This window comes from Eublepharis macularius, chromosome 3 (genome assembly GCF_028583425.1).
Source record: "Eublepharis macularius isolate TG4126 chromosome 3, MPM_Emac_v1.0, whole genome shotgun sequence".
In the NCBI taxonomy this organism is placed as follows: Eukaryota; Metazoa; Chordata; class Lepidosauria; order Squamata; family Eublepharidae; genus Eublepharis; species Eublepharis macularius.
In genome coordinates this window covers 89,653,569-89,677,281 of record NC_072792.1, presented here as the reverse complement: position 1 = coordinate 89,677,281, position 23,713 = coordinate 89,653,569, and the positions used below count along the sequence as shown (strand labels likewise).

Here is a 23,713-nt window from a genome sequence, read left to right as displayed (position 1 = left end):
AAACAACATGTAACCTCCAAGAGGGGAAACTAGTGCTCCATTGGGGTTTTCAGCAAGACCACATATGTGGGAATCTGGCAAGTGATGCTAACCACCACCAGCAGAACCCATTACCAAGGCCAGTCTGTACAGTGTGTTTGGGTGTAACCCCTGTTCTATGCCATCCTGGAATTTATTCTACATCTTCATGTATAATGAGGGTATTGTATGGCATTCTGCCACTAGCTTAATGTTGCAGTTGGAGCAATGATAAGTGTGGTTAAAAGTAGAGGAGGAAGGAAAATTCTTATTCTCTGTGGCAGCTATACAATCCAAGTTAGAGGTAAATTTGGGAATTATAATGCTCACCAAACTATTGAACACAATGATTCTTAGCTTGGCAGTAAAGATTCAGTTAGCATGACTACTTCTAATGACTATCTTTCTTTCAAGACCAGTTATCATGTTAAGAGAACAGTGGTTCTTACGCTTTATTTTACACAACTGTGATGGATGGTTTCAAGTTCTGCCCTTGAGGAGCCTCAGCCAATCGCTTTCAAACAGTGAATTGGAATGTTGAAAAGGTTAAAAAAAGAGAGGAGGTGTTTAACTGCCAGCCAACTGACAGAACTGAGGGTTGTTGGATTTGGATGGGAGCAATATATGTTTTCGAATGTTTCACTATTAGGGGACCACCTAAGCTTTTACATTATAGTAAGCTGACTGACTTTAATGACTTTCGAAGCGTGCAACTCTGTTTAGGACTGAACTGCAGGTCTCATTATGAACATGCATATTTTAACATCTGAGATAATTATGGTAGCGTTTCTTATGTTTCCTTTCTCTTTTAATGTAATGATCTCCCCACTGGCAATGGCTAGGTATTGTTTATTATCAAAAAATTTTATATGCTTTACAGAAAAAAAAATATGCTGGCAGTACAGCCCAAGAAGAGTTAATACACAGCCATCCCAATTGTAATGAAATAACAAGCTATAAGAAACATTATTATTAATATATCCAATATAAAATATTTTTCTAATAAAGCAATTTGATTAAAAGGTTAGTATGATAAAGGCTGAGGGACAGAATCTAATGTAACATCAAAATGTATATACCACCCTTCAGGACAACTGAACACCCACTCAGAACAGTTTACAAAGTACATTACTATTATCCCCACAACAATCACCTTGTGAAGTGGGTGGGGCTGAGAGAGCTGTGACTGACTCAAGGTCACCCAGCTGGCTTCAAGTGGAGGGGTGGGGAATCAAACCTGGTTCTCCAGATTAGAGTCCTGCCACTCTTAACCACTACACCAAACTGGCTTTCCAATTTGTAATACTTAGTATTTACATAGCATTCTTCTAAGTGCTTAATAAGCTTTATATATTAGTTTCAAAAATCCTTACAATACCATAAGAAAGACCAATATTACTATCACCTGCAACAGAGATCTGGGAGGCAGGATTGGGGGGAGGTAGTTTGAATATGAGGAACTGTGGCTTGCTAAAACTGAAGAAGTTATACCACTCCTTCACACTATATTAGCTCTACTACATTAGACTCTTAGACACTCTAAAAATATTCACTTATCATACACTTTAAGTTTGGTGCAGCATCCTGGCTTCAGGTCTCCTAGAAGTTGCATCATTGTGTCCAACAACACCTTGTTTGAGTTAACCAGAAATTCACGACCACACACTAAAGCAGCGACATCTAAAAAGAGAAAACAAAATAAAAGCATAAAAACTACACTTTAGAGATAGTATGTGAGAGAAAGACAGAATATGAGATTGAGAGACAGAATTCTGTAATCTAGTTTTAGCTTAGCAGTAGTACTGAAAATATTGTAATTTTTGAGGAAGACGATTGATTAGGTTTGTGAAAAAAGTTGATATGCTGATCTTTTGCATTGTAATTTGGCGAAGCACCTCCTAACTTCTTAGTATAAAAACCTAAATAGTGCTTTGTTTAAAAAAAATTCAAAAAACTTCACACAATAGATCTGATGAACTACTGATTCAGTTCTGCATGTAGTCAACACACCTTCTTTCTCTGCACCCCTGTCCAGCTGTGTAACTCATGCTGGATTCACATCACAAGTGGACTCAGCAACACACAGAAGAAAGAACTTATTGCTGCCAATCAGAATTTAGAGGTGTTGTCTAATGAATTTGCATAAACAGCGCCAACATTCTAATGGCCATGGATAGCCCAGGCAAGCCCAATCTCATCAGATCTCAGAAGCTAAGCAGGGTCGGCCTTGGTTAGTATTTGGATAAGAGACCTCCAAAGAAGACCAGGGCTGCAGAGGCAGGCAATGGCAAACCATTTCTATTAGTTTCTTGCCTTGAAAACCCCAGGAAGGCCCCTGTAAATCAGCTATAACTTGACAGCACTTTCCTCCACCCCACTCCAATAATGTCTTTCACATTGCCCTGGTAATCCTGATCAGCTGCACTGATGCCACTACATGAAGTGAGCACTTGCGTCATCTGAAAGCATTTAATATCCTGCCATTCTGTGTTTGCTTACAACTTCGTCTTCACTGTTGCATTTGCCCTTGTTCTTTGGAATGTTTTTCAAACTGGCATTTCTATTACATCTATTTCTTCCATGTCATTATTTTGCCATAAAACCAAATTCTTACTAAACACTCATATCTGTAAATAAAGAGAATTGGATCTAAAAGTTTTTCAAAAGAGATATGTAGCTGTAGGGAGTCTAAGATGTTTTGATGTTACGATGCATAATATTCAAGCATTATAGTGGTAGATTGTTGGAAAACCAACATCACTTAATAGTACTGTTGTGCTTTTGATCAGCAAACGTGGACCTAGAAATTCATAGCACATTTTTATTAAGTTTTTCCCAATATATACACAATCAATATATGTATTAGAGAAAACTTTGGCAATATCACCTGGTCTGTTAGCCCTTTTGTCAAAACTGTTCAATATTTGAATAGATCTATTCCGTTCTAACATATGAAATAGATACAAAAATCTACATGGGGACATTACTGATGGCAGTTTGGAAATTTCAGTTGTGTAAAACATGTCCACACCTCCTGAGGGAATTGTTGTTCTGTTTCAGAAGCACATCATGCTACTTCTGCTACTGCAACTAATTACTCCCTATTGTCCTCTAGGATCGATTTAAGCTGCTGGTTAAAACCTAAATGGCATGGACATATCTGCAAGACCTCTTCTATCCTAACCTTCCATTTAGAAAAGTGAGAAATGTACAAAGATATTCTAAGTGACTGCCTCTCAGCTATGGATAATCTTTCCTTGGAGTTTCCCCTTTCAGTCTAAGCATCTTCCAGAAGTTGTGTAAGATATTTTTATTCCATTTGTCTCATGCTGATGAAGTAGGATGACGTGGTTTTAATTTGTAATGTGTATTATAATTCTCACTATGTTATCAGTTTAGAACCTTTGGGATTGTCAGCAAGCAAATAAAATAAAAATAAAATCCCACTATCTTCCTCTTAATTCTATCATATTTTATTAATTATTCAAGAACTCTTTTTAAGCTATTTTACTCATCTTACACCTGAAATAACACAGGAATTTATTTTAACTCATTCACCAGTTATTCTTTGCTCAAGAAGAAATTTAACTTAAACTTCAAAGCCATTAGTGACCATATACTACAACATGGTGACCTACAACATGTATGTTGATCAAGGGACTATGATTACTTCATCAGACAAGAAAGTGAGAAAATATCTTATTATCTGGTCAAATTCACAGAGCTATACGTACAGAGGCAATGCAATTCTTACTCTAGTCTAAGCCCATTCGTTTCAAATGGCTTAGACAGGGGTAACTCTGCTTAGGATTGCACTGTAAGAGTAGACACGCCCTCACACAGAAAGTCATTCATATTGTGACATCAGTTTACAGAAATGTTAAAACCAAATTACAAAAAGGCAGTCTAAATAAAATAACCTCAGAATATTTTGAAAGGGAGATATTTGAAAAAAGATATAGGCCGGGCTTTTTGTGGTTGTACTCAGTGGTTCAGAGTACTGGCACTTTTTGCCAGGACCTCCCAAGTTCTGAGGGGTGATTTGATGGAAATCAGTGCAGCCTTATATATGAGTACCAACAACTTTTCTTTTTACAAAATAAGCACTGGCTACAGATCAATTTAAACATGATGCATTTTACTCCTCCTAAACACCCCAGCAGGGGTTGCCATAAGTCAACTCTGACTTGAGGGCATGCTCCACCACCATGATATAAGCAAAACATTATCTCAGCATTTCAGAAGTGACTTACTTGTAATAATCCCTGCCAAAGCTAATACAAACTGACTTTCATCAGAATCCACATCCTGCTGTTTGGTATCGTCACCAAGTGATCTCACAAAACTCTCCACAGTTTGTCCAGCAATGCTAAAAAAATTTTCAGCTTTACTCTGAAAGTTCATGAGGAACAGTTATTTTTACGGTTACAAAACTGCATGTTTTAAGCAACAAACAGGTTTTTCAAGAGGCAGTACTCAAGAGACTATAACACTACGTTACTGATCAGTACAACACATAGTTCTTTGTACTTGTCAAGAATTGTCCATTAAGACAAATGTCTTATAGTGACTATAATTCTCCTGGCAACTTTAACAAGGATATTATATATTCTGTTAGGAAAACTAAGCATATAGTCTTTTTGAAATTGTTCATCAGATTCATAGGTTTAACCAATATTTACCTAAATATAGATTTATGTATTGCATGTCAACTTAAGAGGAACAGCATTAATATGCACAACAGCACACACGAATTTTTGTATTTTAATCATCTGCATAGTGAATTGCACCTCAAAGAAGGAAATAACGTCCAAAAGTTCATGTTCCAATAGGCCAAATCATCCTACAACATTAATATACTCCAAGCAAGAACATTTAATAAATTTACATACTGATCCATAGGTCAAAATACTTTTCCTCATCTATTCATGGTCTGTTCTTTTCATTACCTCCAACTAGTTTATAAAAAAATGTAACAAATAAAAAGGAATGCCTCTTGAAAATCATGAGTCCACTACAGGCTAACTCAGTTGCTGTTAAGATTTGGAAGAATTTTTAAAAGTGAGTACAGGAAAACAGCATCCAGAGTACTTGTCATCATAGACAGCCAGTTTGGTATAGGGGTTTGGTATAGGGGTTAAGAGCGACGGGACTCATCTGGAGAACCAGATTTGATTCCCCACTTCTCCACTTGAAGCCAGCTGGGTGACTTTGGGTCAGTCACAGCTCTCCAGAGCTCTCTCAACCCCACCCACCTCACAGGGTGATTGTTGTGGGGATAATAACAACATACTTTGTAAACTGCTCTGAGTGGATGTTCATTTGTCCTGAAAGGTGGTATATAAATCAAATGTTGTTGTTATTTGTCTGAAATGTATTAACAGGGCTAAAGACTTTCATCTACTGCTACCTGAAAACTATAGATAGGGAGATATGTATGTGTGACAGGTCTTTTTAAATCCCATTCCCTAACGATGCTCAAAACTGCCACTGCAGTACAACATCGCTTTTTCAAATTCACAGTTTTTAAAATCAATTTCTTAAGTAGCACAAGAAGAACTGATATTTGCAAATCAAACTAAGATAACCTAACACATGCAAGCCCATAAAGAGCATATGGCCCAGAGTGGACGGGGACAAGGATTTTTACATTTCTTTAGAAGTTTACCACTTTAAATCACAAATAATTATGCAAAGAATCATATATAAAGGTTCAAAAAGAAATAAGTAGAGCATAAAGATATGAAGCCATAAGTTAGTAATTTTGAGTGGGCTTAATGAAACCAGTGAAGGTTTAATGGCTATAAAATGTTTCTGCAGAAAATACTGGGAATGGCATGCCCTCCCCAAAGAGGATTTGATATATTAAATAAAAAACTTGGTGATCATGCACTGATATCAGTCTGGTATCACAGCAACTAGAGAAAGTAAACCCTTCAATTATCTTTGCTTGACAACACACCAAAACACATTTTGTGCTTATTTACTTCTATTAAGCTTGAATTAGTTCCAGATCTATAAAGCAACTAAAACAAATGCCAATACTTCCTAAACATGTTGTTGAGCAGGGCCAGCTCCAGGGGGAAGCAATGTTGGCCAGCAATTGGCCAAGGCTCTGTTTTAACAGTGCCACCATTCTCACTTTGCCTTGAGCTCTAACGAGGCACTGCAAGAAGTGTCTTGATTAGAACACCGTGCCTCTTCCATGATAAGGAAGTTCATTAAGGGTGCCTTGGGAACTGCTTTTGAATTTTATGCTTTTAAATATGCTAATCTGTAGATTGGATCAGCAAGTGACCAACAACTGTGTAAATGTATTATTTATTGAAAAAAATTATATGCCGCCTCTCCAGATACCTGGTTAAAGTGGTTATGCTTGCCACTGACATTCTAGAGCCTAAAATACTCAGGTGACTTTCTGGTGTGTGCTGATGCTAATCAGATTGACAAAATGTCAAGGCAGATTTTTTTAATGAATGTGAATGAGCCTTAAATCAAAGTTATCAGATAAATCCTACTGGATTAGGATTTATCCACTTGCTATACTTACACTTCCTAGAATACTTTTAACTGCCTCTTCATTATTAGAAACACTCCATAACAATGTGCACACTGAAGCTCCCATTGCTGTACAATATTCAGCTTGCTGCAGTAATTGCTGCTTTGCTTCATGCAGCTGCTGACGAATAGTTAATTTTTCCTGAAAGTAATCAACACAAAGTCAATTAAGCATCATGTACATATTTATTTATTTTATTTGACATATCCCACCCTCCCCACGAATGGGCTCAGGGCGGCTCACACCATCATTAAAACACAATAAATTAATAGTCGACTTTAAAAACAGATTTAAAAACATTATTAAAATACTCCAGCACCATTATACATAGGCTACTTTGGGTACTAATAAAAGACCTCCATAAGTTATAGCTGTGGGTAAAACGCATAGCCGAAGGCAGTCATAGAAGAGGTAGCGATCTTAAGAGGGGACACCCGCTGGTCCTCAACCAAAGGCCTGGTGGAACATCTCCGTTTTACAGGCCCTGCGGAACTGTAATAGGTCCCACAGGGCCCGGATCTCCAGCGGGAGTGTGTTCCACCAGGCTGGTGCCAGGGCAGAAAAAGCCCTGGCCCTGGTGGAGGCCAGCTAGATGTCCCTCGAGCCGGGGACCACCAGGAGTTGTTTATCTGCACAGCGTAGCGCTCCGCAAGGGACGTAATGGGAGAGGCGGTCCCATAGGTATGCCAGTCCCAGTCCGTGGAGGGCTTTAAACACCAAAGTTAACACTTTGAACCGGATTCGGATCTCCACTGGAAGCCAGTGCAGCTGGCACAGCACAGGATGGATATGTGCTCGAATAGGTGTCCCTGTAAGAACGCGTGCCGCTGCGTTCTAGACCAGCTGCAGCTTCCAGGTCAGGCCCAAGGGCAGCCCAGTGTAGAGTTGCCCTGTGAGTTGCAGTAATCTAGCCCGGAGGGTGACCGTTGCATGGATTACTGTGGCTAGATCCTGGGATGAGAGATAGGGTGCCAGTTGCCTGGCCTGTCGAAGGTGAAAAAAGGCAGACCTGGCAACGGTCGTAACCTGAGCCTCCATTGAAAGTGTGGCATCCAAAGTCACACCCAGGCTTCTCACTGTCAACAAAGGCTTCAGTTGTACCCCGCTAAGGGCTGGGAGCCAGGTCCCCAACCCCATTGCTCCACGACCCAGACACAGAACCTCCGTCTTCAAGGGATTCAATTTCAGGCAACTCTGACATAACCATACTGTCACAGCCTCAAGACCCTTGGCCAAGGAATCCAGAGCACAGTCAGACTGGTCGTCCATCAACAGATAGAGCTGGTGACATCCCAGCCCAAAATTGCCGACTTATTTATATCCTACCTTATCTTCCATCATGGAACTTCAACTGATAAACATACAGTTTTGAGGATATGCCTGCCTACCTGTGTACATTCTTAGATTCAGCAAAGATGCTTCAGACTGTGCCTACTGTTTGGAACATTCGAATAACAACAAGCTCCAAAGAAACTTCTAAAAATACATGGCTCTGATAAAGTGTTTATGCCGAGAATTGCAGTCTCCTGAACTGCGTGATTTTCTCATAACTGAGTATCACAAAACAACTATGAGGGCCAATCAAAATGACACATTACCAAACATGATTGTTACTCACCCTCAGTTGCATATAAAGTGTGTATATGTGGGTGTGATACTGGTAGTGTATCAAAAGAGACAAATGGCCAAGGGAACCCAAATTCTTCCCATTACATCACCTGAAATCTGTTTGGCTCCAGTGGGATGGAAGGCAGGTTGGGAGAAAAGTGTCAGGGGCAACAGACTTTGGGGGGATAAAGCAGGTAAGCATTTAGCTCTCCTCACATGCACAGTCCTTCTGATAATAAAATCAGACCCTCTTGACCCTTTCTTGCCCTGTTTACCTTGGCTTCTAAAATAATAAAACAAGTATAGCAGCTCAGTTCAGTGGAGTTTTAAAATCTCCAAAGCCATTTTAGTATAGAAAGGAATGATTAATTATTGACACCCCCCACCAAAAGGCTAGCTATCTGTAAATTTCAACTAACATGTTTTAGATATTTGTTAGCATGCATCCCTGCTCTGTTTAAACAAGCAGGGCATGTGAAGAATTCACCTGGAGTGGTTGGGGAGATAAAATACTGAGAAAACCACTCCCAACAGAATTCTCCCTATTTACATTAAATCCCTAAGATTAAACCTTTCATGTTCACTATTATGTAAGCCTGGTAACGATCCAATACATTTTCCTAACTAGCACGGTAATTCTTGTGTTGGAGGCTGAAATTTGGAAGATCTAAGAGCCAAGCTACAAGTGACGCCTTTCACAGGTTGGATGCTTGTCAGCTTACCTCAAGATTTGATGGGAAATGTAGGCGTCCTGGTTTTACAGCTTGGCTCTCCATTACAGCTGCAAGACCAGGATGCCTACGTTTCCCATCAAAACTTGAGGGAAGCTGACAAGTGTCCAATCTGTGTCAGGCGTCACTTGTAGCTTGGCTCTAAATGTCCAAAGTAAGAGGGAATGGGTTAGATCTAAAGGTCATATTCCCATGGATGGAAGCCATTTCTACCAGCAGAACAGTCCCTCTTTCAGATGCAGTCCAACATGATCCCTAAAATGCTCCTCCTGGAGGTTAGGGGATGCTCAAAAATAGCACAGGAATGAAGTAATGGGTGTTCAATAAAAGTGAGGAACTTGTGAAAATCACCCCCCACCCATTGGTAAAAATGACCTTTCGACCTAACCACAAAACAATTACATTTACAGTTTCTTACTCAGAATGCAAATCCTATCTACCTTTCTTTCTTTCATACAGTCTGCTTGGGCTGTTTCCAGGCGGGCTTTAAAGTGTTCACAATCCATTCTCAACTGCTCCAGTTCGTGTTCCTTCTTTTCTACTACTGTAAAAAAAGGGAATAACTGAAATAATAGGAAGTGCAAATGGACTGAATACTATGATTTACAACCAGCATCCAATCAGTTAGTAAACCACAATATCATAAAATGTGAACAATACGCAATTAACTTCTCATTTTTTTCATGGGAGAAAGCAATTTTGGGGCAGGCTATAATTACCAGTCTCGAAGACAGAGGTCCACAGAGGCAGCAGTGAAACAACCAACATTTCATGGAGAGAAGGCCAAACAGATTTGGAGGTGTATGTACAGATTCCAAAACACACATACATTGGTGGCTAGGGGCTCCAGATATAGGGTAAAATGCTCCCTGGGGCAAGCTGTAGTTTTTACCCCCAAAACAATGATGAATTTTCCAGATGTGGATAATGGCTGTAAATGGTGCTTTATGATTTTGAGAGTACTGGATGGGAAGAGCTAGCGGGTTTGGTGAATAATATTAGATGTTGCTTGATTAGGGTAAATGAGTGAGGGGAAATGAGGCTGGGTGTCAAGAGATTCTTGGAAGACCTATTGTCCGAAATTATGCGTCTTTCTGGGGCATGACGGGGGTCTTTAATCAGTCGGCTGCTCTGATATTCCTTCTAAAATATTTACCCAGGCCGGCATTCATTTTGCTTCATTTTAGGCCAGGCAGCACCTTGCGCTTATGCTATTTCAGGTGGGGCATTTATGGTATTATATCTATAAACTTCCCCTCAGTGAGAGAAAGGGTTTGACTGCTAACAATTGTGACACCATCACACTGCAAAAGCCAGGGATGTTAAAATGCTGCATCTACAGAGACTAATGATTCTGGCTAGTATCCAAAGTCTTAAGATCTCAAATTGACAGCTCTGTTGAAACCATGGCGAACACTTGGAATGAGAAGTTCCTAAAAACGATTAACACTAGTCACTGTCAACCTCTCCAGCTCTTGAAACAGAATCTGGCACTTGGTTTACTATGGAACTGGGTAACTGGTTATGTCTTGAACAAAGCCGGCAAAAATGAATACTGAATCTGACACGCTGTGTTACAGAACTCACTGGAAAACCTATGAGGTGGCAGTGACAGCAAGAAAGAAACCCTACTTTGTTGCTACCATTGCAATGTCTAGTTCATACCCAGCTCAGCTGTTCAAAGTATTTCATCACTTGTTGAATCCAAAGTCTGAGACTTTAAATTCTCAGGAACTGATGATTTTGCAAAGTTTTGAGGGGAGGAAATTTCTCAAACATGTTCTAATTTGGATGCTGCTATAATACAGCGGAGGCATTAGAAAATCCCAACAGCCTGTCCAGTCCCTTTACGGATCACTTTGCTTCATTTACTATGATGGGTGCTGGCAGGATACTGGGATCTGTGAAGGACCCCACTTGTACTTTAGACCCTTGCCTATCCTGGTTACCAAAGACATGTAAAGACCATATCAATGAGTCCCTATTGTCCATTATAAATCAATCACTGACTCAGGAGGCACTTTTCCTTGAGCCCAAAAGCTGGCACTCAGTCCAAAAAAGGATGTCTACCTCTGTTCCTCCAATCTGTTTTTTCCCTACAGGGTTCAAAGCATAAAAAGGTAGTTTGTAATAGATAAGCAACTAGGGTTGCTGAAAGGGGATTTATTTTAGAGTACTATGCGTGTCAATTCAAACCCCCCTTCAGCCAATAACCTCAGGCAGAATTAAGACACCAAAGCAGTGATCTATAAAGAAATATGGTTTTTTAATTGTTTATAAATAACCCAGATGCCTATTGTCTCTCTCTGGATCATATGTATAAAGACCAGTTACATCAGGGAATCTTATATACCCTTAGTACTAGTTGTTTACAGAACAATTGCTAATTGTTTACAGAATAAAAGATCAAAAAGGTTAATATAAACACCCGTTCAGAATAATACAAAATGATGCATTTCCCAGAATGCATGGCACCTGACAAGCTTGAGTGACAAATGAATTATAGAAACATCTGAAAAGCTGGAGCCGTATTTTTGTTATACTTCTGGGAAAAAGCTTATTCAAAGTTAGATCTTAATCATAACAAGAAGATGTTTATACTTTGCTCGGTGACCCTTCTCATCTACCCAAGACCTAGCTGACCTGCAGGATATCACAGCAGGAAGAATTGTAACACTAGGGCAAGGATACTGAAATATTTGTGCTTTCATATGGGATGTATGCTCACATCAATATTTTTAGAAAAAGATCTAAGAAATTCTTTAACAGTTGCCAACTCCAGGTTGGGAAATTGCTGGAAATTGAGGGGGACGGGGTAGAAGCCTGGGAATAACGTAGTTTGGGGAGGAGTGGGGCCTCAGCAGGGAATAATGCCATAAAGTCCACCCTCCAAAGCCAACTTTTTATCCAAGGGAACTGATCTCTGTCATCTAGAGATTAGTTGTAATTCAGAGATTTCCTGGCCCCACCTGGAGGCTGGCAACCCTAGAAGCAGCATGCAGCAAAATTCTAGCCTACCAGTGAAAATGCCCTTGTGGGAAGGGGTGTCTCAGGCTTGAGTCACATGCATTTGTGTAATGTCTATTTGCAATTGTTCTGTTCTCAAAGTTACTTCAAACAGAACAATTGTAACAACAACAACAACGCGTTAATTAAGGTGTCAGCAGAAGTAACTTACTTGCTTCAACAGCATCCAACTTCTGAAAGTTCTCCAAGATATCACCAGTCAGTACCTGGGGCAAAATGTCGTGTAACTGCATCACTTCAGTTGTAAGCCTCTCTAAAACCTTCTTCCTGACTTTAACAAATTCCCCTTGAGTCTGAGTTATCTGCAACAGAAATCAAATTATTATTTCTTTTTTAAAGTTTTCTTCATTCTACAAAGCACTGATGTAGCAGTTAATATTCTACTTTTGTGTTTATTTAAGACAGGAGAGAACTAGTTTCAAATCCCTCATCAGCCACCAAGCTCATTGTGTACACTTGGATGAGGTGGCTAACTATTTTTAATTAATAGAGAGCGAGTTTGGTGTAGTGGTTAAGAGCGCAGGACTCTAATCTGGAGAACCGGGTTTGATTCCCCACTCCTCCACTTGTAGCCAGCTGGGTGACCTTGGGTCAGTCACAGCTTCTAGGAGCTCTCTCAGCCCCACCTACCTCACAGGATGTTTGTTGTGGGGATAATAATAATGCCATACTTTGTGAATCGCTCTTAGTGGGTGTTATGTCATATTGATGGGTGGTATGTACATCAAATGTTGTTGTCATTGTTATTAAATATTCAACCTAAACACAGTAATGTTGCAACTTAAAATGACTGCATTTAACCAACTGTGACAAGGAAATAATTTTCTTTTTACTGTGACACCTTTTGCAATATCCACAAAATTACAAGGGCTGATTCATATGCTATAAAATTCCTATACATAAGACTTTTACATATGAGAATCAACATGCAACTCGTGTGTAGGCAGATTTGTGTGTAAGCATTTCAGGAAGGCACTTTATAAAGGGAATGGGACTGTGGACTGTGTATTATTTATTGTTGTATGTATTATGCTGCTGTTAGTGCCTTGTTTTGTATATAGCATACGTTATCTGTTGCTTTATGTATTGTTCTGCCGTTGCTCCATATTGTTTTCTACTTGCATAATTCCATGTTCAGTGCTGTTACACATATGTCTTATACTTTTTGCTTTCTTTCTTTCTTGCTTGCTTGCTTTTGTAATCCTAGTCCTATTGCATTGTTTAATATGGGTATTTCATCCTATTTGTTGCGTTGATTTACCCTGTGCAATCTATCTTGAGGCTCAGTGAGAAAGGTAGACTCCAAAGTAAATTAAGTATTTTGCACTAGGAAGCAGCAACCAACCTTCCAGTACATGCAGAGTGAAAAGGTCACATATACAGTTGTCACATATTAACCAACACACCTGACTTCCCTGAGGGTGTCCAGTAGTGGTGGTGGAGAGCACCCTCAAGTCCTAGCTGATTTATAGCAAGCCTTGGTGGGGTTTTCATGGCAAGAGACTGACAGAGGTGGTGTATACAAGACAATACATGAGTTAATAGCTTGTTTTAATATTGTTAATTTTATGGTGATTATTTTTATCACTTTATTGTACTTATTTTGTGAGCCTCCTCAAGCAAGTTGCCAAAGCAATTGTATATTCATTTTCTAAATACAAAAACAGAACAAATGCATTAAATTATACATGACCAATTCATTCAAATTGTCTTTATATATTTTCAGACCTCTAATTTATTTGTAGTCAACACTGAATGCATCTTTGAATAGACAAACTTTGGCATCCAATCCTATGCATGTTTCCTCCGAAACAGCTCATAGCTAAGCATATACAGAATTGCATCCTTAAAGGGCTGTATCTTTATCCAGAGCATGCTCACTCTTCAGATATGCATGTTCAGAACTGAATTGCACTCAGACTACCATCTCCTTTTCAGCCATCAAGTGGACAGCAGTCTCATCCTGTAGTTTCAATTTGCTCCGAAAGCCAAGGAATTTTGTGTATTCATTGCTAAACTGATCACTTTAAAACAGTTCTCAATTATATTTTAAATTAATGATACATTCTAAAATGGGTTTTGACTAATCAAAAATTATTAATGATTTGATGTTGTAGCCCTAAAGACTCCCTTACAAGCGAGCTCATTTCTTAGCAACCCCTGTAAAAACTGTGCTTCCTGGTTCTGCAGACTAGCTGAGCTATGCAGCCTCTTGGAACTCTGTACACAGCTCGTTGCTTGGCAACTGTTGATAGCTCTGTGCTTTCCCATTTTGCGGGAAATGTATACCTTGCAGCTTCTTGATATATTGCGCCTGGCTCCTTGCCTAGGAACTGTTTTTGCATATGTCTTTGCAGAGACATTTCCCTTTCTTCGTAGCCTGTTCCAAGTCGCTCCTACTTCTCCACGTTAGGGTATGCCTCTGCCCACGTTGTGTTAGTCTTTTCCCGTTTGGCTTCAGACGGCCTTATGGCATACTTGCTGCTTTTCTCCCTCCCTCCTTGCTTCCAGTGCCTATGAAAATGGCTTCTCCTGTTATTTTTTGCTGTGTTTCATTTTCTCTGTGTTCTAATTCTTCTTTCTGTTCTTTTAAGATTAGGTTTTCTTTAATGGCTATTCTCAGCTGCATATTGCTTCTCAATTTCTAATTTGTTTTAGCAAAATGCCCTTTAGCTCTTGATCTATATTCTTTTTATTTTTCAACACATCTGTTTCAGCTTATTGCATATGAGTTCATACATGCTGTTATTTTCTCTTCCATTTCCCTTACTCACTCATCTATCTATGCCTTCTGTTCTATTATTTTTCCTATTTCTGCTCTGTGAACATTTGTCTTTTGTTGGGGTTTTCTTCCCTCCTCACATGGGTTTTCTTAGACTGGGGGGCGGCCTACTGGGACCCGTACCTTCCTTTTTCTCTCTTAAAACTTGGACTTTCTCTTGCAAAATGTTTCTGTTTTCCACCCCTGTACTCCGGGGCCCCAATACTTGCCTTTTCAGTTGTCTTCATGTTTTCATTTGGACTACCTTCTCGTTTAGGTGACTCTTTCGTGCTGTCAGCCATTTTGTTTTCTTCCTCCTTATAATTTCTTCTTCCCAGCTTCTACAGTCCTTACACTCCTCCTTTCCACAACGTACTTATGAATTCTGATCCCTTCGACTTTTTCTCACTCTTCCTCACCTCCAAATTCACTGTTTTCCAGTTTGGACCATCCTTTTGGGTGCGTGGGGGGGGGGGAATCTGTTTCTTCCTCTTAAGAGCTCATACACCACGCATCTGCTCTGAGAGAGAGAGCTAAAAGAGGTTGAGGGGGATGGCAGGATATGAGAGAAAAGAATGAATGAAATAAGATGGGAAACAATGGTCACTGTGGCTGTCATGCTGTGACCTACCTACATAATATCTTGTTTTAGTACATAATAAATAAAACAATATACACAGATAAAAATGTATAGAAAACCTCTTTTAAAAAATGTTAATATCTAAAGCTTGCAAAATGTTAAGTTGCTGGATAATATTTCCTGTAATGATTTGTTTTATAATGCTTTATAATGTTATACAAGTTTGTATTTGTTTTTGTACTGTTATTTGTGTGGAAGTTTGTACAAAAATATAGGAAGATGAATATTCAATTAAAAATCAGTTTGCCTAAAATGAAAACTATTTTCCAAATCTCGTATTACAGTTGTCCAGTGGATATATGCTACAGAATGACAGAGCAGGGAATCGCTTGAAGCACACCTGCTGCCACCTTCAGTAAAGCCAAGAGCACCTGAAATCTCCAGTTTCTCCTGGACTTGATAGTCCTGCTTTCTGAGTAAGAAAACTCATTCAACTTTTACACCACTGAGACTCAAGGCAGATTATAGGGCCCATGCATGTGTATTTGGTCATTAATCTTCCTATTTTCTGTCTAACTCCTAGGAATTTCAAAGATTTTCAGTGAAATCCTAAGAAGAGTTACTCCAGTCTAAGCCCATTGATTTCAGTGAACTTAGACCAGAGTAACTGCTTAGATTTCACTGTTTGTCTTGGTATCAAATTGATACCAGTTTCATGCTGCTTTCATTATTATGGAATTAGATCAAAATGGGTAGCCATGTTAGTCTGTCTGTAGCAGTTGAAAAGACCAAGAGTTCAGTAGCACCTATAAGACTAACATTTGTGGTAGGGTATGAGCTTTCGTGAGTCACAGCTCACTTTTTCAGTGAGCTATGACCTGAAGGTGTCTGAAGAAGTAAGTTTTGAGCTGTAACTCATAAAAGCTCACTCCCTACCCCAAATTTTGTTAGGCTACTGAATTATTGGTCTTCATTATTATGGTTTCATTCAGCAAATCCTGGGGATTGTAGTTTGGAGGAGTGTTGAATTATCTATGACCCGGTCCCTACCCTTTTACTAAACAACAAGTCCCAGGAAAAAGAACGATTGTAAACCCAGTTTAGGTGTGAAGCATGGATTTGTCTACAGTGAATGCCTCAAAGTCACTCAGTGAGCATCAGTGCTGAGGGGTGAATCTGAACCCGTTTCCCCAGTAAAAAGCCCAGTGCTTTATCCACTGATCCACAATAGCTTGAGGCTGTCACATGATTCATTTTAGTCATTTGCTTTCAGTCTCGCTATCCACCACAATACGGGTTTGGAGATTCCTGATAATATCCATATCTCACTCTAGCAGCTCGCAGACAGACAGGCTAAGCAGAGATGCAGACTAGAGAACCAACTAAGTGAAACAAGTATCACAGGTTGGGGCTAATCCTGATCCTTCCTACGCTTTTATATGGGAACAGCCCCCACCCTGACCTGTGTCCTAATTTCAAGCGCTGCATAAAGAGCAGTGGTGGGGAGAGAATACCTGCCCCAGCTGTTGGTACTTCTTAGTAAGTTCTTATCCCTCCCAGAGCAGCACTCACGCTCGGTTCCCACATAACGCCACTGTAATGCAAAGGGGTCTTAGAAATCTTTTATAACTGTCCTTCCGCCAATGGCCGCACTACATGATAAATGCATAGCTATGGAGGAAGGGTAATGTCACACCTAGCCTAAGCTGCTGGTAAAAAACTGAACAATTCTTCATGGTCGGAGGCTGGTATCGCTCTCTCCTTTGGCATCTCCATCAGGTTAAAATAAAAGCCGTATGTTGTACATTGGATGTGAAAAACCATAGAGCAATAGAAAGACAGAAGTAGTGCATGCCTCTTGTTTTTCGTTTTGACCCATGTTCCATTTTTGTCCTAGGAGTTCTAAAAGCACCATGTATGGAAGTGAATGGTCAGTCATGCAGCTTTAGTCTATTATAACTAACGACATCAGTGTATGGAGTACAGCACCTCTGCAACTCCTCTGAGCTCTTTTAGGGGGCTTAAACAGATGATGGAGGTGGTGTTTGATTTGAATTAGACTGTTGCTGTAACCTGAAAGGGGCGAGGATTTTGCTTTATTATTATGTTTTATACTTGTCTGCATTACAGCTTTAGGTGAATTAAACATTCTGATGCTTAGTGAGATCTATATAATAGAAACTATGAGTTGTAGTGAATTGAGTAAGTTAATCAACAGATGTCTGAGAGATCTTAATTGTAATAGCATGTTGGTTAGAGTTCACAGAGTATGCTCTTTTCTTTCAGTTGGTATCCCTCCTTTGATAAAAATGCCAAATTATTTGTTTGAGTTAACTCTCCCGAGGTATAGAAGGGCATTTATGCTTGTGCATTTGAACGCCTTGCCATCAGTGGTGTTGTTTGAGAAGGCTTTGTGGTATTCCATATTTTAACATACTCTGTGGATGTGGTACTAACCTAATTGATAGTATAAATCATATTCTTTGGAGTGTTCTGAATTTTTAGATTAGAGAGCTGAATTTATTTTTCCTCTGTTTAAGCAGGATTGTATTATCTTGAAGCTAAATCTTCTTGGCTATTAAGAGATGAAGATAAACAAGTAACTTTGTGTATGGCTAAATTTTTGGCAACTGTAGTAAAATTACGTTGTAACCCTGTCAGTAAACTGTAGGTTTCCCTTTTAATAAGGTGATGGCTCGCTGTTTATGACTTTGGTTGAGAAAACAGTAATTACGAAGAAGAGGAGTTAATTTTAATAGATATTTATTTTACTGTATTTTTTTCAGGAAACTGTTTTTACATTTCAGCTGGGGGATGAGGTTGATACCAGTTTATAAGAACACTAACAGTGAAATCCTAAACAGAGTTACTCCAGTCTAAGCCCTTAGGATCTCACCGTAAATGTATTAAGAGTCACCTACTCAATCTTAATTGTAAAAAGATGACCTCAAAGTGTTTATGAAGGTGGTTGTAGCCCCCAATTTTGGATAGGCAGTGCTATGTAAAGAGTTCATTAGAGTTGGTGTAAGCCAATTTCTCAAAATCAGTGTTATCACTACTAGCCTGAAATATAGGGGTAATAGCACAGAACTATGTAGCCGGGTAATCATAAGCTACTGTCTTACAGCCTCAACATTCCTTTAACATGCATCCCCTTGAAAAATGAGAACAATGATGGTAAACTCCACTAGTTTAGTTTATTTGATTTTTAACCCGCCCCTCCCCACAAGCGGGCTCAGGGCAGGGAACAACAGTGGTAAAAATACTTAGGATAAACAATAAAACCAACAATTTCAATAGTGTAATTTTCAGAGTTAAAATCAAGAATACGGGTTCAGACATCACAGGATGGGGCCCCTTCACACTTCCCTGCCTATCAACATAAAAAGGTAAGGGTGGGAGGTGCAAGTTGATATTACACTATAACACTACATGCATGGGGGACAAATCACTGCAGGGGACTAAGTAACCCCCTGCTGGCAAGAGACTAGTAAGGAAGCTCGTTTGATAGACCTAATGCTTGCCTTAATCATATGCCTGGCAGAACATCTCTGTCTTGCAGGCCCGCCAAGAGGATATAAGATCTTGGTGGGCCCAAGTATCCGACAGAGAGTTCCATCAGGTTGGGGCCAGGATTGAAAACGCCCTGGCCCTGGTCGAGGCCAGCCAAGCATCCCTGGGGCCAGGGATCACCAACAGATGTTTGCCCGCTGATCTCAGCACTCTCTGGGATACATACGGGGAGAGGCAGTCCCTCAGGTATGCTGGTCCCAGTCTTTGTAGGGCTTTATAGGTTAGAACCAAAACCTTGAACCTGATCTGGAATTCCATGGGGAGCCAGTGTAGCAGCTACAGAATTGGAGTGACGTGTGCCCTGTATGGGGTACCCATCAGGACACGTGCAGCAGCATTCTGGACCCACTGTAATTTCTGGGTCAGACCCAAGAGAAGCCCTGAGTAGAGCAAGTCACAGTAGTCCAATCTGGAGGTGACCATTGCATGGATCACTGTTGTTAGGTCATGGGCTGAGAGATAGGGGGCAAGCTGCCTGGCCTGCCAAAGATGGAAAAAAGGAGACCGGGCAACTGCCACGACCCAGGCCTCCATAGACAGAGAAGAGTCCAGGATCACGCCAAGACTCCTGACCGATGGAACGGGCACAAGTGGTGCCCCATCAAATGCCGGGACCTGGATCCCCTCATCCGACAGCCCGTGGCCCAAATACAGGACCTCTGTCTTCGCAGGGTTCAGTTTTAGTCTGCTCTGCTTCAACCATCCAGACACGGCTTCTAAAGTTCTAAGTAGGGCATCAGGGGCAGAGTCAGGCCAGCCTCACATCGACAGATACAACTGTGTGTCATCCGCATACTGGTAACAACCCAGTCCGAAACTCGATACCAGCTTGGAGAGGGGGAGAATATAGAGATTGAACAACGAAGGGGAGAGTATCGCCCCCTGTGGGACACTGCACGCCAATGATTGGCGTAATGATAACCTCTCCCCAAGCACCACCCTCTGTCCCTGACCGTGGAGAAAGAGACAAGCCATCCCTATATGTCAGTGAGGTGGTAGGCCAACAATTCAGTTGATCGTGTTGAACGCCACTGAGAGGTCCAGCGGCACCAGCAGCACCAAATCATGTCGATCCAGGTGTCTACTGAGATCGTTCATGAGGGCGACCAGCACTGTCTCCGTCCCATGGCCCAAATGGAAGCCGGACTGGAATGGGTCCAGGACAGAAGCAGCTGTTCTGCCACTAACAAGCCATTCTCTCTCAGCATGTCCCCCCACAACATGGGCACAGTGTAGCCATATTGATCTGCAGTCAAAGAGCAAGATCCAGGTCCAATAGCACCTTAAAGACCAACTAAATCTCCAAGGTATTAGCTTTTGAAAGTCAAAGCTCCTTCCCTCAGATACCACTTGTTGGAAGAGGAGGATTCAGCGCTGTCCCTTTCCTCAGGTTTCAGAGGGGGACAAACCAAAGAGTTAGAAAGATACAAAGGTCAGGGCACTCTGTTTACTGTTTACTGCTCTTATTGTCCTTTGATATGTAGATTGCTATTCTCAGACTTTCCTCCTCCTGACTTTCTCCCTCTCACTTCTTCTCTTCCTGGCATTGTTCCAGGCAACACCTCTCTCTCCTTCTCCTCCCTGCATCTTGGTAGCATGGATGCAGGCCTTGTCCTAGCATCCATGTTCATTCTTAGACTAGATAGGTAGTTAGGATCTATCTCTCCTCCTTTCCTATCAGAGTATGGAGTTCCTACAATAAAGAACTCTTATTTCCTTTCTAAATATAAAGCAAGTGAATGATTTATTATTTTCTCTCCTGCACACACACCAGCCAGCAGAACAAACTCACAACCACCTATAATCACACTTCCTATGCCAAATGATAGACTCTGCTAACAGCCCAAACATGGAATCCTTTCATTAGTTTTCTGGGGTCTACATAACGATATATTTATCACCACTCCTCATATCTGATGAAGGGATCTTTGACTCTCGAAAGCTAATGCCTTGGAAATCTAGTTGGGCTTTAAGGTGCTATTGGACTCGGAACATGAGCACACTATCAAGCAGTCACACTTATCTATGCATCTACAAGAAATAATACGGGTCAGCTTATTTTTCTCTTCTAACATAAGCATTTGCAGAGCAATTTTTATTTTAGTCCTGGGATCGCCATTGTCTTCTATGAGCGACTGTTGCTTTAGCATTCTGAGAAGTAAAAGTCATAGCATCAAAATTATGCAATAAATCCATCCTGCTGGTTAAGGCACTGTTAGTTTAGTAACAAATTTGAGAAAATTATCTGTATTGCAATGTCTCATACCACCTTAAAGACAACAGATTTATTGTGTTACAAGATTTGTGGAATTAGTTTATACAATCCATGAAAGGATTAGCCTTAGTTGACAAATAGGTATACTGTAGCTCTTGCATTTTGTACATTCAAAACACTAAAGATATTTTTAAATAAAACAGCAGACTTTTTAAAATAAGACATTAGATTAGTAGCAGCAGTGAGAGCCACTGTTGTCATTACAGAGGAACATCATCTTTCCTCCCTGTTAATAGCATTACATGCATATCAGCTGTGGCTGTAATAGCAGTGAGTCATAAAGGCATTGAAGAAAATGTTCTTGAGCCTTTGCAGTACACAAGGGATCCTCATCGTGGTGCCCGTGGGCACAGTTGTGCCCACCAACCTCTTTTCTGGTGCCCACCAAGTGTTTTTTAAAAGTAGGTGGGGCCAGGTGGGTTTTTTACAAAGTATGGCTTCTGATTAGCCATTGGTAGGGTTGCCAGGTCTCTCTGTCCTCCTGGCGGTAGGGTTGGGACCTGGCACTTACCTTTTGCTACCCAGCTTTGAATCCACATGTGTGCACTCTGGCCATGGCGTTGATGACATCACTTCTGGAAGTGCTCCAGAAGTGCTCCGCATAGCTCAGATTCGGCCATTTTGGGGGCTAAATTGGCTCCAAATGGAGCATGGGGACGTTCTTGTGGCCAACACAACGTGTGGGAGCGTGCACATGGCATGTGCTCCTGCGGTGCTTGCTGGTGGCGGGACAAGGGGGCAAATCCTCAGCAGTTTGCCCACCACTGGCAGTCACCTGGGAACCTTAGCCATTGGAGTATTGATTGGCTGTGCAGATATTTTAACACATCGCTTTTGTAGAAACTGCTTCCAAAGCACAAGGATCTTCACTGTGTGACTGAAGACAAGCAGTCATTTTGTGGCTGGCTCCATCTCCTGCAGCAGCCATTTTGTGGCAGCCCATATTGTTGCTGCACCCACCACACTGCGTCAGAATTCCAAATGTGCCCACAGGCTCAAAAAAGATCGGAACCCCTGAAGTACAAATATTCTTGGTTGCTAACTTTTACTAGCATCTTACTGTGTTTATGTGGAAAATCTTGATAAGAGAAATTTGCAGACATGGCTGCTGTACTAAAAGACTATTTGCCTATTGAAAAATTAATCTCCTTTACCTCATCCTCAGACATTTTTCATGGAAACGGGCTAATACCATTCTGAAGAAAATTACACAGGTGAACAGAAGCTATTTTAACCAGAATCTTTGGCAATAACAGAAAAGTTCTAAACAAATATACTGATATTACATTTTATTGTGCTTTTTCTGAGTTCCTGGTGGCATATTTGGATCTCTGTTTTCTTTATTTAGAGCAGCAGTTCCCAGCCTGCGAGCTTGGGGGCTTAGAATTACTGCAAGGGGTCTGTGAATCCATGTGTGCACTAAACACTTGTCATTTTGATCTTGTTAGTATGTATTTTCAAAGTCAGTAGATATTAATAGTACAACTACTATCACTTGGTGTGAGGGGCGTGAATTTTTTTGATGTTATAAATTTTTTTGATGTCATACTTGAAATGGTTGGATTCACTTATTTAAAGCATTTAGTCATCCCATATCTCCAGAAACTGCTCAAAAGAGAAAGCAACTGGACCAAGATCACTCAGTAGCTTCATGAATGAGTGACATTTTGAACCTGAGTCTCCCAACACGTAGTCAAAACTCTTTAAACCTAACACTATACTGGCTCCCAAGTTTATACTAATTGAAATAGGATGGACAATCAGACAAAAAAACCTCATCAAACCACTATGAATGTAGCTAAATGTTATCGTTTGATTGAGATGTGCATGTGTGCACGCACACACACTGAGAGGGAATAGCCATAGAAATGTTTACTTAGTACTGGTTGACAATCCCAAATCAGCCTATCCCTTATTTATACATATTGAAATACACTGTGGGGCTTACTCTCAGGAATGTTTTTAGAATTGCACTGTTAGACTAGTTTAATATCATCATAGCCATTAATGGGATTAAATCTGCAGAGCAATGCACTGGTCTACAAATGCTAGAAATAAAACGACCTAGCCCTGATGGTTGTACTACTTTGGACTAAGCTATTGAATAATACCTTCAGTGCTCACCTACATAAAGTTCCTGCAAACACAAAAACAGCACATTAAAAGCACGAGGTTGGTTAACATTTTTCTTTGTAATGTACTAGTCTTTACTTAAGAGGATTTTTTTTTTACACAGAGGACTCAAAAATGATGTCCTGTGTTTAATTTAATTCAGTACAGTTACCATCCCGTTTTAAGATTCTGGCAGCTAAAGCTACGTGCATTATCTCTGTGTGTGCGCGCGCGCGCGCAACTGACTTGAGCGGGTCTCGCTTCTACGTAAACGTGCCTAACATCGGACTTATACCGGTATAATGAATCATGGCCAGCACGTGGAGCGCTCGGTATTGCCTGAGTTTGTCTCGCGGCTCTTCCGGCAGAGCTGATTGGCTGGTTCCAAGCGCCACGTGTCCATTTCCGTTTTGTATCCTTTCGCCTTCCCACTGAACTAGATGCTCAGAATGTTTGCGACTCGAGTGTG

General features: G+C 40.6%; 1 protein-coding gene across 1 annotated transcript in view; it reads right to left on the bottom strand.

Moving 5' to 3' along the window:
* HSF2BP (heat shock transcription factor 2 binding protein) overlaps window positions 1–12,191 on the bottom strand; it is a 44,221-nt gene extending 32,030 nt beyond the window's left edge. The window contains exons 1-5 of the mRNA XM_054974268.1: window positions 12,095–12,191; window positions 9,357–9,460; window positions 6,569–6,718; window positions 4,272–4,410; window positions 1,581–1,698 (exon numbers count right to left, since the gene is read on the bottom strand). Coding sequence (XP_054830243.1) covers window positions 1,581–1,698; window positions 4,272–4,410; window positions 6,569–6,718; window positions 9,357–9,460; window positions 12,095–12,176 — 593 coding nt within the window. The 5' untranslated portion in view covers window positions 12,177–12,191. The remainder of the gene's footprint in view (window positions 1–1,580; window positions 1,699–4,271; window positions 4,411–6,568; window positions 6,719–9,356; window positions 9,461–12,094) is intronic.
* Window positions 12,192–23,713: the final 11,522 nt, after the last annotated feature.